The sequence below is a fragment of the Larimichthys crocea genome, chromosome XXIII (assembly GCF_000972845.2).
Source record: "Larimichthys crocea isolate SSNF chromosome XXIII, L_crocea_2.0, whole genome shotgun sequence".
NCBI lineage: Eukaryota > Metazoa > Chordata > Actinopteri > Sciaenidae > Larimichthys > Larimichthys crocea.
In genome coordinates this window covers 8,002,947-8,019,690 of record NC_040033.1, presented here as the reverse complement: position 1 = coordinate 8,019,690, position 16,744 = coordinate 8,002,947, and the positions used below count along the sequence as shown (strand labels likewise).

General features: G+C 39.9%; 1 protein-coding gene across 1 annotated transcript in view; it reads left to right on the top strand.

The window, feature by feature from the left end:
- plxdc2b (plexin domain containing 2b) overlaps positions 1 to 16,162 on the top strand; it is a 96,441-nt gene extending 80,279 nt beyond the window's left edge. Inside the window, exons 11-14 of the mRNA XM_010744131.3 lie at positions 74 to 227; positions 5,862 to 5,900; positions 10,018 to 10,184; positions 12,140 to 16,162. Coding sequence (XP_010742433.1) covers positions 74 to 227; positions 5,862 to 5,900; positions 10,018 to 10,184; positions 12,140 to 12,259 — 480 coding nt within the window. The 3' untranslated portion in view covers positions 12,260 to 16,162. The remainder of the gene's footprint in view (positions 1 to 73; positions 228 to 5,861; positions 5,901 to 10,017; positions 10,185 to 12,139) is intronic.
- The last annotated feature ends 582 nt before the right edge of the window (positions 16,163 to 16,744 follow it).

The window sequence follows — 16,744 nt, the reverse complement described above, 5'->3', positions numbered from 1 at the left end:
CATCCTTACATGCACATTTTTCTTCTTTTTTGAGTGACTGCACACAGCCATGACAACATTTCTCATCTTTCAGACGAAGGACAAGATGTGCGACATGATCGACACCACGTATCTCTACCCCTTCACCACCACGATTGTCGCCAAAACAACATCAAGGAGCAAAGAGGCCACTGCAGGCAGGGACATACCGTCCACCTCCCATCCTCCCACCAGCGTCCCCACTGAAGGTAGAGTATAAAACTCCGAGCTGGAATGAGGTTGTGATGCATATTGCACCAGCGCAGTGATGGATGCTTTGGTCTGGCAAGATGTTAAATGAAGTGCATTTACTGGAACTGTTCTTTATTGGTATCGATGTGTTTCCTCTTTTACAACATGCACAAGACACTTCTCTCTCTTGGAGAAGTATGTAGTGTCATTCTCAACTTTAAAAAAAAAACATTCCAGATTGAAGGCAGTGGAGCAAGACGCAGCAGCTGCGTTTGTACCAGCTTTTTAACTATGCAAATTAGATTAGACAAATTAGCTCTGCTGGCTCGCAATCAATCTTTATCCTCAGACATCTTCTATTCCTAAAAATGTACTTTTCTAATGGTAAAAAGTACTCTCCTTCCACTATTGTTCTTCTTAATAATTTTTCAGGTTAGTTATAAAGCATTAACATTCGTTATATGACTGTGCAGGCGAATGATGGCCAATTTTCATTCCCGAAGGCTGGACCCTTAATAGGAAATTAGACTGAGCGCTGGCTTTTGTTATAGTAAGTGGAAAGTGACTTCACAATCATTATGGAGTTTAGAGAAATTGGCTCGATCTGATCCAGATATTGAGACAGAAAGCTGTTCCTCATTATTACCTGTATTCTCTCTCTATCTCTCTTTATTTCAAGGTATTATTGTACATTTGAGGACTCTTTCTCGTTAGTGACTGTGGCTTTTTAGAGAAAAAGAGTCCAAAGTAAAATTATATTTTGTCAAAACCAGAGAAAGGTTATGCCTAATGTTTCCCATAAAGTGTATGAAGCCACATATGTAATATGTGTTGAGTTAGACATGAATGTGGCTGAAATAAGATAGCAATAAGCAATCATATAAAGTAAACATGGTGCGGTTGGTTGGTTGGTTGGTTGGTTGGTTGGACAAGATGGTGGACGTAACAACGTCCTTTAGAACTGTCTTTGCTGGTTGCTATGGCAATGGAATGTTCAAATGAAAACAACTGCAGGTGGGGCCAACTCAAACTATCCATTCACTTCAATGGGCACTGATGAAACTTTACTGATTTACATGTTATATATCTTCAGCATTGTGAGGAGATGGTGGAATATTTTTTTAGCGATGAGTCAGGTGTGCTTTCACGCTGATTCAAAGCACATTCTGAATGTCCAGTTGACAGATTGCTTGGTTCGAGCTACTTGTTGCGTCATAGTGTTTGAATAACATTTTATAAAAACTACTACAAAAAGTACTTTGCCTTCTTTGAAAAGTAAACATATATTTCGAACCATTTTGCGTCTTCATTAGTAACAAATGGGCTGTGAATCAGTAAAGTTTCATCAGTGCCCATTGAAGTGAATGGATAGTTTGACAGTTGGCCCCACCTGCAGTTGTTTTCATTTAAATATTCCGTTGCCGTAGCAACCAGCGAAGACAGTTAGAATGTTATAGGACATTGTTACGTCCACCATCTTGTCTGTCTGACTAAATAACTAACTAACTAAGTGAGAGTACTGAGAGACAGACTGATGCACTGTTGAGTTGAGTTACCACCATTACAAGTGTTGTAAGAAACTTGCCTCCGTGAGCTCATACTACTACTACATACTTATTTTGAAACACTGTACACAAAGTAACAACCAAAAGGTAACATTGTTATCTACAAAATAATCCAAAATATTGAAAACAGTCATATGTTTTGAACAGAACCTTTACAGTAGACAGTAGTTTTCATCTATCATTAGTAATGTGCTTCAGTTCAGCTACACTGACAGTATTTCCCAGCAGCGTCTGAGGAGGTCCTTTGATATTTCATTGTATTGAGCACATGATTCACTGCACCCCAGCGGGAGGCTGACCCAAACCACACTGCAGCATAATCTCACTTATCTAATGCAAATCCTTTTTGAAAAGAGCGGTCAGCAGGCCAAGGTGTCCTTTAAAGTTTGTCTATTTCTTCATCTTCTTGTCTCTGGAGACGCTAGAGCTACGAGTCAGCTGAATTTGTGGTGCCAATTTTCAGCTCAATTCACTTTTTATGGCGCTTTGAGCAATTTAAGTAAGTAAACAGGCAATTAATCTTAATCAGCTCCAAGTTGGGTGGTGTTGAATCAAGCTGCTAGAAATGAACCACTCACCTACATCATCAGTTGATAGACTGGATGTATGATCAATACCAAAAGTGCGCACACTGTACTGTATGTGCTGAATTTCTCTGTGCTTGACTTATCTTAACAGTATGTGACATATAATGCACAATGGTTACATTTAGCTGATGGACAACCAATCATTTCAGACATCCACTCTCCTGTGATGTCGTTTGGAGGACATACAGCTCAAGCTGTGCATCATATCTTTGACTCATATCCAGAAAACTCTTTTATTGTATCAGTCATAAATTGACAGAAATGTGCTTTGACATGAATTACAAGATAAATATGCTAAAATATATGCAAAGTCTTGAGGTAGAACGTCCTTCATTGCTTGTTTATACTCTAAAGGATAACACAGAAGATATAAATCTTTGGTCTGCTAGAGGATGTAAATCAGTCTTAAGTTTTTGTCATTGAGATCAGTTTATTGTTGATTTTGGTCTTTTCATGGAATTTTCTGACAATCAGTAAAATATCTTAAGACTTGGAATGAAGGATTATTTTTAAAGGCGTTTGATCTCACCAGGTGGGCTTTATATTGGGCCTTGATTGGAAAAGTTGCATTTAGAAATGATAGCTAAAAGGAAGCATACAAGCTAATGTTTTGGCTGCAAACAATCCACATTAAATCGACTTTTAGTTCTACCTTAAGGTACATTCAGACAGGATCAGGCACCGCAGAGAATTCTTGCAGGATTGTCTGGTGGTGTGTGTCTATGCTGAATGAAACCGCTGTGAAACAATAAATAACTTTTTAATTCGCTGATTAACCCGATTCAGGCGCTCCCTCACCCTCATTCACTGTCTATGTCACTTGACTAATGCTCACACTCTCCGTCTCTGTCAAACCACCAAATTAAACTTCTTCGTGTTACTATTTTGCAGCATAAATCGTGGACAGCCACAGATAAAAAAAGACTCTACCCACTCAATTGAATGGAAAATCCTCCGTTTTCACCGCAGCGCTGGATCCTGTCTGAATTTGGCCTTAGTCATAGCTCTGACTTTGGCTGTTCTGAATTTGAACCTGAAAATTAAAGCTGATCATGCTTTTGGGTTGTTGTTGGTTGACCTTGGAACAGACTTAAAAAGCATCTTAAAATGGAAAGAACTTTTACTTTATATTGATGTTTTTCTCATCCTGTCATGTCTAATTCCTTGCTCCTTTCTCTTCCATTTTCTTTCTGTCCTCTTTTAAAGCTCTGTACTACTCTAATCACATGGTATTAACATCACATTTTTCCAAAACAACTAAAGATGGTCCTGAAAATCTGATTTTTACGAGACTAAACAACTTGAGATTGGTTGTTGTGGAAGAGTGTGGTGTCTGCAGTGTTATTCTGCTCTGCTTCTATCACACTGATGGGGTTTGTAAAGCTTTCTACATTCAAGTCTGGGTTATCCATTATTTCATTCTCACAGAAAGGTATTTACTTTCAGTAGCCGACCTTTTCCCCATTGCGCCCCCATTAATCATTTTGTGGGGGCTGAGTTTAAATGGACACTCCATCGCGGTTGGGGTGCTGGATGGACTGCTGAGATGAGAGTGGATGCAGTGAGTTCAGGGAGGAGTGAGAAAACTGTCCAACTGTGAGGCAAAACACGACGAGTAACCCCCGAGATCAAACCAGGTCAGGGTGAGAGGACTACCACAGGACTAGAGAAACAAAATGTGTTTAGCTTATGTGTGTGTGCCTGTATATATAATTTCCAGGAGATCAGAGGTCATCCTATGGTATTTGTTGTGTAGCCGATACTGAGAAATGCATTTTCTGACACGTACAGCGGATCAATTTCCTCAACTCCTGCTTGTCTGTTCAGCTGCAGGGGTTAAAGGTCAGGCTTGAGAGCAGGCTGGGTGGTTCATGGTCGTGCTGGGAAGCTGCAGCTGGATGAGGGAGTGAGAGTAAAGTAGACAGACTGGAGAAGAGAGGGTAAATCCCTGCGTGGAAAGTTTAGATCTTCTTTCATTTGACTTAACTTTATATGTCTGCTTCAGCGGAAATACAGTCGGCTGCTCGGTACAGCTGTTAACACAAATGCAGTCCAATTCAACAAACTTACAATAAATCATGAAGTTTATGATGTTTAGCTCTTGTATCAACTGATTTTATTCAACTTTATGGACTTTTTGGAGGATGTAGTTTGCGTTTATGTCAAACTGTACCAAAGAGGGAGGACTGAATAACAGAAATACCTCTTCAGATTAGTTTTCACTAGATCTACCTTTACCAGATGATTCGATATTGAAGGCTGGTACCTTGTAAAAGTTAGGGGCCATCTCAAATGTGCATCGCGCTTTACAAATTTTAAAGCAACATTGTGCCTTTTATTTCAACAAGCTCTCTCCAACAACCAAGTCAGTCCCAGATGTACTCTTGTTTCTTCTTAACTTTCACGTATGCCAGTATGTCAACAGAAGCTTCTGAGCCCGGTTACATTGCCTGCTTGCCCAGCTCAGGTTCTGGCACGACACCGGCTCCGCTCCCTATCACCATTCATCCACGCCCCTGTACTAAAAACCTCCTTATCCCGGTGGTCTAAAACGCCTGTGGTACAAACAGTCCCCCTGGTGCTCTGAGCTTACAGTCCCAACAACAACAAATTACCGAGATTTGAAGTCAAAGTCTGTCTCAAATTTTTTAATTTTAGATCTTCTCTTCTCAATAACACCCCAAGTTTTCAAAGAAAAATCATGCAACACTAAAACCTCTTTCTATTAATGTGCACCCAGTCATAACCAGTTTATGTTTATTTATACTGAAGGTACATACCACTATTTAATATTTGGGTATATGGTTGTAAACCTTCCTGAGTGAATTCCACATGAATAAATCCAAACACTTTTATAGATATTAATATACCTGTGTATTAAATAGATACAGATATTGGTTTTGTGTTATACTCTTCTAGTGGCAACATTTTTTCTTTTTCTCGAAAATTCATATTCCTGACCCTCACTCTGCCGTGGGATCGACTTGGACTACATTTTGTGTGGCCGCTTACAGGGCGATATCTCGTTTAATAATTCATTGCCGACCCCAAAATCTGGCTGCAGTCGCTCTTTTGAGAATCGAAATAGAAAATCCTTTTGAATCACATCGTTCATTGAAATATATATCAGGTGGTGGATGTGCTGAGTTTGCATAATGTGAATCCTATGGTGTGTGTAAATGTCTGCTACCCTTTTGAGGAGAAGTGGGTCATGCTACATTTCCATATTTCACATGTATAGTTAACCCCAGACAGCTTTTATGTGTTGAATTATGCATGCTGTACCATTATATTCCAAGCATGAATTTTTAATCAGATTTTAAGAGTAGTAAATTTCATGTTGAAAGGAAGATGGTCCGCTAATGAAACAAGCTTCAAATCTCATTTGGGACCTTCAGGGAGTTATTTATATATTATCTGAGCCTCAAAAACAAACTACAAAGAGAAATATTGATTATGTCTGAAACTCACGTGACTTTATTTCTTTGTCTCCTCACAGATGATACAAAGATCGCCCTGCATCTCAGAGACAACCAGGGTAAGTCCTCATCTTCCAGTGCTGTTGTTGTTGTCGTTGCTCTGGCTGCTGCTAAACTGTGCCTTTAATCCCTGTTGTGTTCATGGCTGTGTGCCTCCTGTTTTGTTGTTACCACTGATGTATTGGTCCCTGATTGCTTTTTGATCTTTTTGGAGGACATCCGGCTCAATCAGCTGATAAACTTTATCCAGCCAGTGACTATAATGTTTAACTGTCCTTTGTGGGATCCAGCAATCAATTACAGTGGAGAGAGTGGACCGGTGTGAGGGAGAGTAGAGTCCCCAGAAGTTACACTTTATATTGCTTTATATTACTCGCAAAGGCAATATACACAAGAATCCTGTATATAATATTTTATACATGTATATGTAGTTGTATTCCTGCGAGAACCGGTGGTGTTTTAGATATTATCCAGTATGAATGTTCAACTAAATTCAAATCGAGTTGTGGGAGGAAGAAAGCTTAACTTAAACTGCTGTTAAAGTAGCTTGTTTTGCAGTTTGCGTATACAGAATTTAGACATAAGATGGTGAACGTCTCTGTATTTAAACATTTAAACTTAAAACCTCTGGTTTTTACACTGTTTTCAGTGTCCTGCCCTTTTAAAAACTGTGTTTTATCTCCAATCATCTTATGAATCAGTTGTCATCAGTCATAAGTTAAGTTAATAATACTTGCGAAACGGTTTTGTGTCTCTAATCTAAATATCGGCAAAGACCTGAAGCCAAATGATGCCTGGTTGCTCAAACAAGCCATCTGTAACGGCACCCACCTGTCAATCAATGCGGCCATGCTGTTAATTATACATAACTCTAATTTGAACAGGTGAGTTATATATAAATTCAGACAGTTGTTATGAACGGAGAAATTAGCTTTTAAAACACCAAAGTCAAACAATAACACAAACAAACTAATCGATCGAGTCTGCCGTAGACCATCGACTCCTGTTCTACGACATAAAGTTACTGTGTTTCTCAGGGTCTTACTCTTTAACAGTCCTTTCTGTGAGGTAGTCTGACATTTCAATCTGAGTCTGTCAATGGTAAAAACAAGCAGTCTTAGTGGATGTACATTGATTACACATTGTAGCTGCTTTCTCTGCTGATGGCTGCAGTGTTCCTGCTCATTACACATTAGTCGCAAAAAGAAAAGGAAAATAAGGTCTAGGTCAGTCTCACAAATCATTTTACAGTGATTTTGGTACAGTGTGCATTAGCTGCTAATATGTGCAAAACATCCAAACTCTGAAATGACTTCCAACGCTTTCAGTTTTCATTTCCTGCTCGAGAAGGACTTGAAAATCTGCGGCTTCTATCACACTTTCATTACACAAACGCTGCATGTCTCTCATCACCCCGGCTCACTTGCACCAGCGCCTGGCACTGTGATGATAATCTCACTTTTTTTTTTTTTTCCACCGTCTACCTGCCAATAATGTTATTCAAGGTGAAAAGTAATTGCGAGGAAGGTGCCAGAATTATCATACTGAGCAGAAAGCATGATTTATTGATTTCAGGGTATTCGCACAGGTTTATTCAGCTATCAGAGTGGTTTTGTCTTCAGCTCTCCAGTTACACCAAGGCGTCCCCTGACCTTGACTGTGCGAGGAAATGATGACATTGCAGGAAGTGCTGAGATAAGGAACAACAAGGGCAAACCCTTTCTTGGGAGTCTCAGCTCCCATTTACAAAGAGTTTGAATTATACGTCTACTCACTTTGTGTTGTTAGTGTCCTAAAAACCCATTAGCCGGGTGAGAGCATGGCCTTGCTCCTGCGTTGCCACTAATGTAGAGCTAAAAGAAAAGAAAAAAAAATCAGCTTGGCTCAGTCTCTATTGGTCTCATTTGTTCTTTCTCAAAAGCGCTAATGTATTTTATTGCCCTCTAAGAGCTCTGCTGCCCATTAGTGTTTACTCAGTCTCCTCAGGATCTCGCAGTCATGACGTCAAAGATAATGGAGGATGAATTCAGAATGATTTGTTTGAGATGTGCCAACGAACGTCCAGCATAAATATTACTGAAATGTTTATGAACTGGAGAATATTTTTAGCCACGCTCTCTCTATGGATTCCTTTATTCCAGTGTTTTGCTTGAGGATTTGCTGTGTTTGTCTCTTAAAAACAAAGCCAACACAAAGACTAAATATGTGTTTTTTTTAGCTGTCTCGTCTTTCAATCGACCGCTCTGACCCCGTATAAATTATATTTCGAAGCCTTTGTCTCTTGCTGGTTTAAATGCTCCACTTAGACTCCGGCTCAGACCCATGACCTGTCTACACCAGCATCCTGCTGGTTATTTAGCTGCTAAGGCTGTTGATTTCTCATTGTGTCTACATCTCCGCTCAGTCCCCGCGCCCCCTGCTAACCCACCAACACCCGAGGCTAACAGCCTGTCGCATCGTTTGGGCTTCCAGCTGACCAAGAGATGGCTTTTAGACTCTGTAGCTGTGACAGATAAACACAGGGAAAAGGCCTTTTTGAGAAAAGAGAAAAATCAAACGCCCATACTGTGTTTTTTTTTAAGGTTTAAGGAGAGAGAGAATGTCATAATATCATTTTCTCTGCCAAGTTGTTTTTCTCTGAAAAGTAGAGCTCCTCTGTTGCTATTTGTCAGACTGACTGACAGAATACTCTCATGAAAAACACGACATCCAACACCAAATGGCATCAAGAAAAACACAATCATGTTTTATTTAACATGAAGCTATTATGAGCAACATTTCTACACACCAAAACATCTGCACTTTTTAAATTCCCAGCTTTAGGAGTACACATAATGGCCATAACCACACATCCACAGTGACTGCCCACACGCATCGGACAGGTTTGATTACCACCCGGTTATTCTGTGTGCTGGAAATCAATGAGGCAGGGAGCCAGGGGAGAGGCTGGTTGGCTGACAAACTCGACACTGGCTATAGCTGCTAATTAAAGCCAGAGAGGAGCTCGGGGGAGAGGTTGTCAGGGGGCCATAGAAGAAGAAGAAATCTCAGATAGATCTGAACTGAACCTGCTATAAATCTGTGCGAGATAAGCCACGAGGGCAGTATCCCTGCCATTCGTTTCATGATCACTTCATTAGCTCTCCCGCTGCTATGATCAGTATTTCACTGCCAGCACTAAGAACAGTGTCTCTCCTGTAGCTGACAAACCGCAGGTTCAAATCATCTTGTTTTCTTTATGTTTGTAAAAACGTGCCTCCGCCGAAGAAAACCGATCTTCCAGACAGGTTTACAAGACGCTCTCATCATCTTCAAAAGCTCTCTCGAAACACCTGCTGGGTCAAGGCTGCGAAATGAATCTAAGAAATACTTTAAAGATGTCTTCCAAGGCTCGCTGAAGGACAGACTTATTATGCAGTCACTATATGCAGCCTCTTCAGGTTGGATTGCCACAACTGGAAGCTACAATAGGACTCTTATCTGCATCTGTAGGCCGGCTCCATATATTGCTAACCTTGGCTCGGGATTAACTCTTATTCATACTTGTGGGGGGAGAGAAGAAACAGCTCATGAATACATAAACATACCACAGAATTATCATACCACAGACCCAGTTTAAACACAAGGCTCTCAAAGTAAAGGAAACATCCCCTTTAATCACCTCCTCCAAGACCTAAAGACCCCCATAAAATTCACTGAATATTTATATAATCATAAACTATTTTCAAACTTGCATGGCTGAAGTAGATTTTGCAGTACAGGTGTTGCTGTTTTTACTTTGTTAACGAGGTGACGTTTACGTTACAAGCATGTCAATTTTAAGGCACATAGGTAAAGAAAGTATTGATGAATGGTGAGTGTCCCCTGCTGGTCAACAGCATAACTGCAATAAGGGGACAAAAACATAATTTTGGTGCTTTTATTCAAAGTATATCTGCATTTTTAGGCATGTTTATTTGTTTATTTATATGACACGGTATGCATTAATCAACCCTGACATTTAATAACGCCAGTTCGAGCGAGCTGGGCTCAGTTCAACAGCTATTTTCACCCGTGGGGGCGACTGACAAATAATAAACCGCATTAGTACACAGTAAAGTTGTGATGAAAAGACTATAAAAACATTAGTGTTTGTTTAATAGGCTGTAACTGGATATTTCTGTGTTGTTTTTCCAGTGATGCCTGCAGACAGTGCCGTAGACAGGATGCCCGGCACACACCCTCTGCACATCGGCCTGATCCTCGGCATCCTCCTGGTGACGATCATCATGGTTGCCGGTGTACTGGTCAGTGTGTACGTCTACCATCACCCGACCTCTGCAGCCAGCCTCTTCCTCATTGAGGTGAGTGCTGACACGATGCCAGGGCAGCGGTTTGACCTTTTAGAAAACGGTGCTTAAGATAAGCCACAGGGACCATTTAGTGGCCGTTCTGGAGCTTTCAGGATTGACAGCTTGTGCTTGACCTACTGTTCCTGAGGTCATGAGTGAATTTAATTAAATGTCAGACTTTGAAACTTTTGAGAAGTCCTTGAAGTTGATTTAAATTTAAACATCTACAACTTTGTGACAACCGGGCGACGTGATCAACCGAAGAATACTCAAAAAGCTCCAGAACAACTGCTAATTTATGAAATTAATCCTATCATAATCATTAAAATTAGATGAGTTATAGGTGGTATGTTTGTGTTTCAATAAAAAAAGATGATCCTCCATGTGTTTGATATGTTGGATGATTATGCGTCATATTTTCCTAAATTCGAGGCATTTTGGCATGTTTGCACCTTTGTTGGAGAATAGACATTCGCTTTTTTTTTTCGTTTTTTCGTCTGACTTTCTTAATCGGTTCAATATTTACGACTTAAACGCAGACAGTCATCTCTTCCCAGAACAGTTATTAAGTTAGGAATGTGAAGTCCTTTTAGTTTAATAAGACACATTTCTCTCAAACCTTCAGACATTCCAGTGCAATACCCAAAAAAAGAAAAAATATCTGGCGGAGCGAACAAAACATTCAGTGCTCGGTGCATTTTATCCTTCAAGTCTCGACTCATAAATATGGATTGAGATTTGAGGGGAATGATGAAACTTGGTGCACACGGTCTTTCTTAATAAATGAATGTGTACTCTTCCAAGGATTGAGGACTGAGTTGTGTTCAAACATCTTTTAAAAAAACAAAATGTTCAAAGCTGTTCACAGTAATGCAAGGTCATTGTTGGACACAGGAACTCCCCGATGTGGATGCTGCTCGCTAAAGTGCTCGATCTTGGCATACTGTACATCAGACAGAGACTGGCTCATTTCCTTTTTAAGGGTTTTATAGCTTGTTTTTAAAGGATAATGAAGGTTATGTCCTGTATTTTTTATTATTGTCAACAACTCTCAGGAAAAGATCAAAACAAACAATGGTCTCTCAATACTTTATGACTTTCATACCTCCTCCTTCTTCTTTTAGATGATCTAAAACATTTAAAAAAAACAGCTTAAAAATATGATCTTAATGCTAAATAATGAGTCTCTTGACATTTCCTGTTTCTCTCTTTGCTGTCCAACTCTCCAATACAGGCAAGAAAGCATTTTCTGAAAGTGCTCGGCACTTAAGCTTTTAGTAAATGTTGCTCAAACATGATTAATACTTGAGGTTGGGACCAAAAAGATTAATTGAAGGCGGGTTTGTGGGTGGACAAAATCTGCTACATACTTGTTAAATACTGTACAGTTCTCTTTAGGCCCATAAAAGTGACTCAAAACAGCCTGACGCAGTGAAGATTATTCTTTTAGATGACCTAACTGCTCACAGCTCATTATATATCAAGACTTATGTTTTATTAAACACATTATTGACATGTGTGCGATGAGTTTTTATGTGTAAACACCTCAATTTAGCCGAGCATTCATTATATATTCTGGGGATGTCTTGGAAATGGCTCCATGGTTCACTCATTCACTGATCACCCTACATAACAGACTTTATATGTCATAAAATATATATGATAGGCTAATATAATAGACAGTGAGCAGAAATTTGAGATTTCAGACAGTTAGCAGTACTTTTGCATCGTTACTGACAGTTTTAGAGTGGAGCATTGCATTGTGGCCCCACATGGAGCATAAATTAACCGACAGTCAAGTCAAATGTGGGAGGTTAAATATATAGCACTAAATGAGATGTGACTGCAGACACCGTCTGGCTCTCCTTGGATCACAAAGATCAACCTTGCTCTTAACCTTTAACCTCTTTGGATGACACGTCTGACCGCTGTCCTCGCGTATGTCTTGTCCTGTTCACCCTTTGCAGAGACGCCCGAGCAGATGGCCAGCCATGAAGTTTCGCCGGGGTTCGGGTCACCCAGCATACGCAGAGGTGGAGCCGGTGGGCCAGGAGAAGGAGGGCTTTATCGAGTCCGAGCAGTGCTGAGGGAGGAGGGGGCGCCTGCATCCCCGCAGCTCCCCCCCCTCCTCCTCCGGTGCTGGCCCTCTTTCCTCCTGCTGCACGGGGACTTCTCACCGGTGGAGGAGCTCAGTGTACTTAAATGACTTGACTGTCGAGCACCACATGAGACTGGATACGAGGACACCCTGAAAACTGATCCCAGACTTGAACCCATTGTTCAGCTCCTGTTGGCAGGGAGCTGACCTACCTGGGGCTGAGGGGAGGGGGCAGCATTGATGTCATCGACTCAGTCAGCATTGGTTAAGTTTTGTACGGCTGCTATCATGTTGCCATGGAGGGATTGTACAGCCAGACTGCCTAGACTGGATACGGGCGTGTCTGAGGGTGTGAATTATACAATATATATTTTCAGAAACAATACAGAGTATGTGAACAGAGATTTCCACTTTATTGTCAGTGGGGTTATACTGTATAGGCCTTTGTATATCCATCAGGTTTTTACTTCCTTTCCTCTTTCTTTCAGTATGTTGTTTTAACAGTGGTTGGCACATTTATCTGTATAGACCTTCGGTATTGCTTTTCAATACCATAGCAGGCTTATAATTGAATTTTCCACTGCCCGCTCTGTGCAGAGAGGCGGCAGCCGTGCGACATGACGCGAGCTTGACCTCCAATCGCTGCGATCGGAAGATGAAAAGCTCTGAACTTTCAACATCGGTGTTGAATTATTTTTGTGATATTTGGCTGGTTTTCACTTGAAAATATCTCAAGTGGGTTTTTATTTTTTAAATGGGTGATGGGCACACTCTTATCTTTGATTGATTCCTTACATCATTGATGCCATTTCTTTTTTTTTTTTAAATTCTTGCCGTGCCATTTTGTCCCTGACTAGAGTTTGCACATTTTTTTTTCTTTCCATGCACATTTTATTTGCTCGTTTGACATGTGGTACTAATGCAAAATGACAAGACAGGCGCTTGTGAGTGTGTATGCTGAATATATTTTCGATATGTGTGTGTATAATGTGTGTGAATGCAGAAGAGAGCAGTTTACAGTAGTGTTTTTGGATATCCACCTGGTTTATGGGTGCATACGTTTGAGCTGGCTCTGCACAGTTGATTCTTATTGATTTGAATCTGAGGTATCTGGATACAGTTTGCGTGAGCCAGACAACACACTGGGACGGTTGATTTATTGTTTTTCTTTTTACAGTGTGGTTTCCTTGCCAGCATAACCATTGGCAACTGTGTTTATGTTATGATTGGCTCATCCGCATCAACACATTCATGTATATACCAAGGCCAAAACATTTGCAGATTCAGGTAACTCATGGCAAACATTTGTAGTATAGCAGTATAGTACAGGAAAAAGTTTTTTATTTTTTATGAGTGGCCTTTCTTTCTCTACTTTTTTACTTAAATGTGAATACTGTTCCAATCATTACTGTCACTGATCAATACAAGGCTTCTAACTGAACAAATTCATTCATTTTTTCAAAATTACTGTTAGATATTATTTCAACACATAAATCATGTTTTTACACCAATGATTGTAGACTCACTATCAATATCCTGGAATTCTACTGAGAAATAAAACGTGCAATATAATATTACACCCGTTCAGTTTGACACTGAAAATACATGAAAATAACAATCATCAGAATTTTTTATTATTATTTTTTATTTCACACCTTATCGTCATCACATTGAGACCAAAGACTAATCAGCATCTGAGTATTTACCTCAACCTCCCCACAGCTTCACCACCACCCAGAACATACCAGTGTAGTTGTAGTTATAGTGCTTTGTTAAAACTGCCTAGCAACTGATCGTTAAATAAACCCCTCCCACTAACAGCAACTGTCCAATCGTAGCTTAGCAACCGTAACTAGGCACGGCAAACCTGTTAAGCTTTGGATTTCCCCACATATTGAAGCGGTTAGCGGTTGTTTTAAAAAAAAATTTAAAGAATTTGGAAGGAGGTGCCTTTCCAAAACCAAAAATACCAGAGTTAAGAGTCTAAAGAATAATCTGTTTACCTGCCCTAACAACCTGCAGTTGTTACCATGTCCGGGTAACTAGCCTAACTTTATTTCCTACAATAGTAAAACAGCCTACTGTAAAGACCTAGAAGCGTGGCATAGTGGTTTACTACTTAGTGAACAGCCATTTACAACGTTAAACCACCTAACAACTGATCGTTAAATAAACCCCTCCCCCTAACAGCAACTGTCCAGTCGTAGCTTAGCAACCATAACTACGCTCGGCAAACCTGTTACGCTTCGTATTTCCCCACATATTGAAGCGGTGTAGCGTTACAGGCGACTGTACTGAGATAGATACTTGTCATTTAAACAGTTTGAAAGCTGGTGTCTTTCTATTTCGCCTTTCCAAAGCCAAAAATACATACAAATAATCTGTTTTATCTGCCCTGCAGTCGCTTGCAAGTCGGCTAACTAGCCTAACTTTATTTATGGTTATGCAAGCTTGGGTTCTACACAGCGTTGTTAGAACAAAATAACATAACTTTTCGTATAACAGTGTTTTACTATTGCATCATGTATGCAGTTGTCACATTAATATTTAAACGCCCTTTTACAAGGTTCATGTTTCGAAACAAGTCAGCTGCAAACATTCATATGAGCTAACGTTGGCCTAAGTGCCTCGCTATAACTTATAAAGTCTGCTAGCTACATTGTCATTTGGCTAGAAATTGTTTTGTCTACTACTGCATGAAATCAAGGATCTTGTTTCAAACAATTATCTATTAGAGAAACCGATGGTTACTCTGATTAAATTGTTTCAAAACAAGTCAGCTGCAAACAGAGGCACATTTTTAAATCAAATCAAATCAAGTTTTATTTGTATAGCCCAAATTCACAAAACACATTTAGCCTCGGAGGGCTTTACAATCTGTCCTTAGACCATTTTTAACCAACTTACTGAAGTTAACATTAGCCTAATTAGCTAACGGCTAATAAACCTATAGTTATCATTTGTCTAGAAATGAAAAGCCTGGTTTCATTTGCTAAATTAGCTACATTTGCTGAATCTGCCATGTTATCACTGTAAACTGCACCTGAACAAAAATAACATAAATCTTGTCGGCGTAACAACAGTAACTAAGGGGCTCACATCTTTCTTTAATGTAATCATTTCGTCCTCTGAGTACACTCATTAACACGTCAGATCGTCAACACACCCCAAAGAGTGATGGCACAAATACCAAATTCAGGACTCGCTGGCTGTTTCAAAACCTTCACGCAGACTCTTCTTTACAGCTCTGAGCTCTGATGTGGTCTCATTGGTGTCGACCAGAGAGTACCAACGCCTGTTTTCCAAACCCTCTTTTATGACTCCTCATAACTCCTTTCCGCAACAGGAGAGAGAGGGTGAAGTTTAACAACATTTTCATGCATACAGATATTTGTTAAAATGATCCCTGTGGAAAAAACAAACAAAAAAAAGCTTTTTGCAAGTGCTTTGTTACATCTTGTGTTGTATACTGCCACCTGAAACTGCAAGTGTTTTTATAACCGGTCAGAGAAAAGGTGGCCGAAACACTTTGAGGTTTGTCTGTCAGCGATTTCCTCACACGCTTCAACTGGACTCGACTAATCTCACTTTCACTCCCTCCTTTCTTAACTGTTATTTTAGATGACAAAAAAACAAAAACAAAAAAAGCAGCATAGTGGTGTTGTTGATAGGTTACCGCTGTGTGACACTCAGACTCATGAGTTGGACTGAAAGACGTTAAGTCACACAGATTCATCTGGATATAAAGAAACAAGAACTGTGACCTCTTATCATCACACTCCATAGCACACAGTGAGACTCACACAGTATCATTAGCTGTCTGTAATTTCTGTAACTGCTGTTGTTTTGATTACATTTGAAATAATAAACAATGTTGTTAAATATAAAAACATCCTCTGAATATATCTATTGTTTAAGTATCACAGGAAAGGAGTGATTTTCTGGAGCACTTTCACATTATTGTGGCTTAAATGCCACCTTCATTAATTAAACACGGCAAAAAGTGACTGATTTGGACAGAAAGCTGAACTTTCTGGTCAACACATCTTTTGCAAGTCACTCAGTTCACTATGAAACCCCCCCAGCCCATTTCTGTACATAAAAAAACAATATTTTTCTTCATCTATATTGGTCCTGAAAGCAAGCATGACAGTGAAAAATGCTGCCCGGGTTTTATAAGAAATCTTTGGATCAGGTAGATGGAGAGGAAGTGCTTGCCTGCAGATTGAGGAGATAGAGCTCAGAGAGAAAGCTGAGTAAACAAGACAAGAAAAGGGGGAGCTCAGCAAGCTCAGAGGTATGAAAATATTAAAGCCAGAGAACCAGACGGGAGATTCTCGTAGCACGAAGGACAAAAAGCAGAATTAAAGTTTGGTGCTACAGCAATAACTCAAGGATAGAGTCAGGAAGTAATGAAGTGTGCTACATAAACACCGGTGCTGCACATTTTCTCTATAAACAATAATAAGTGGGA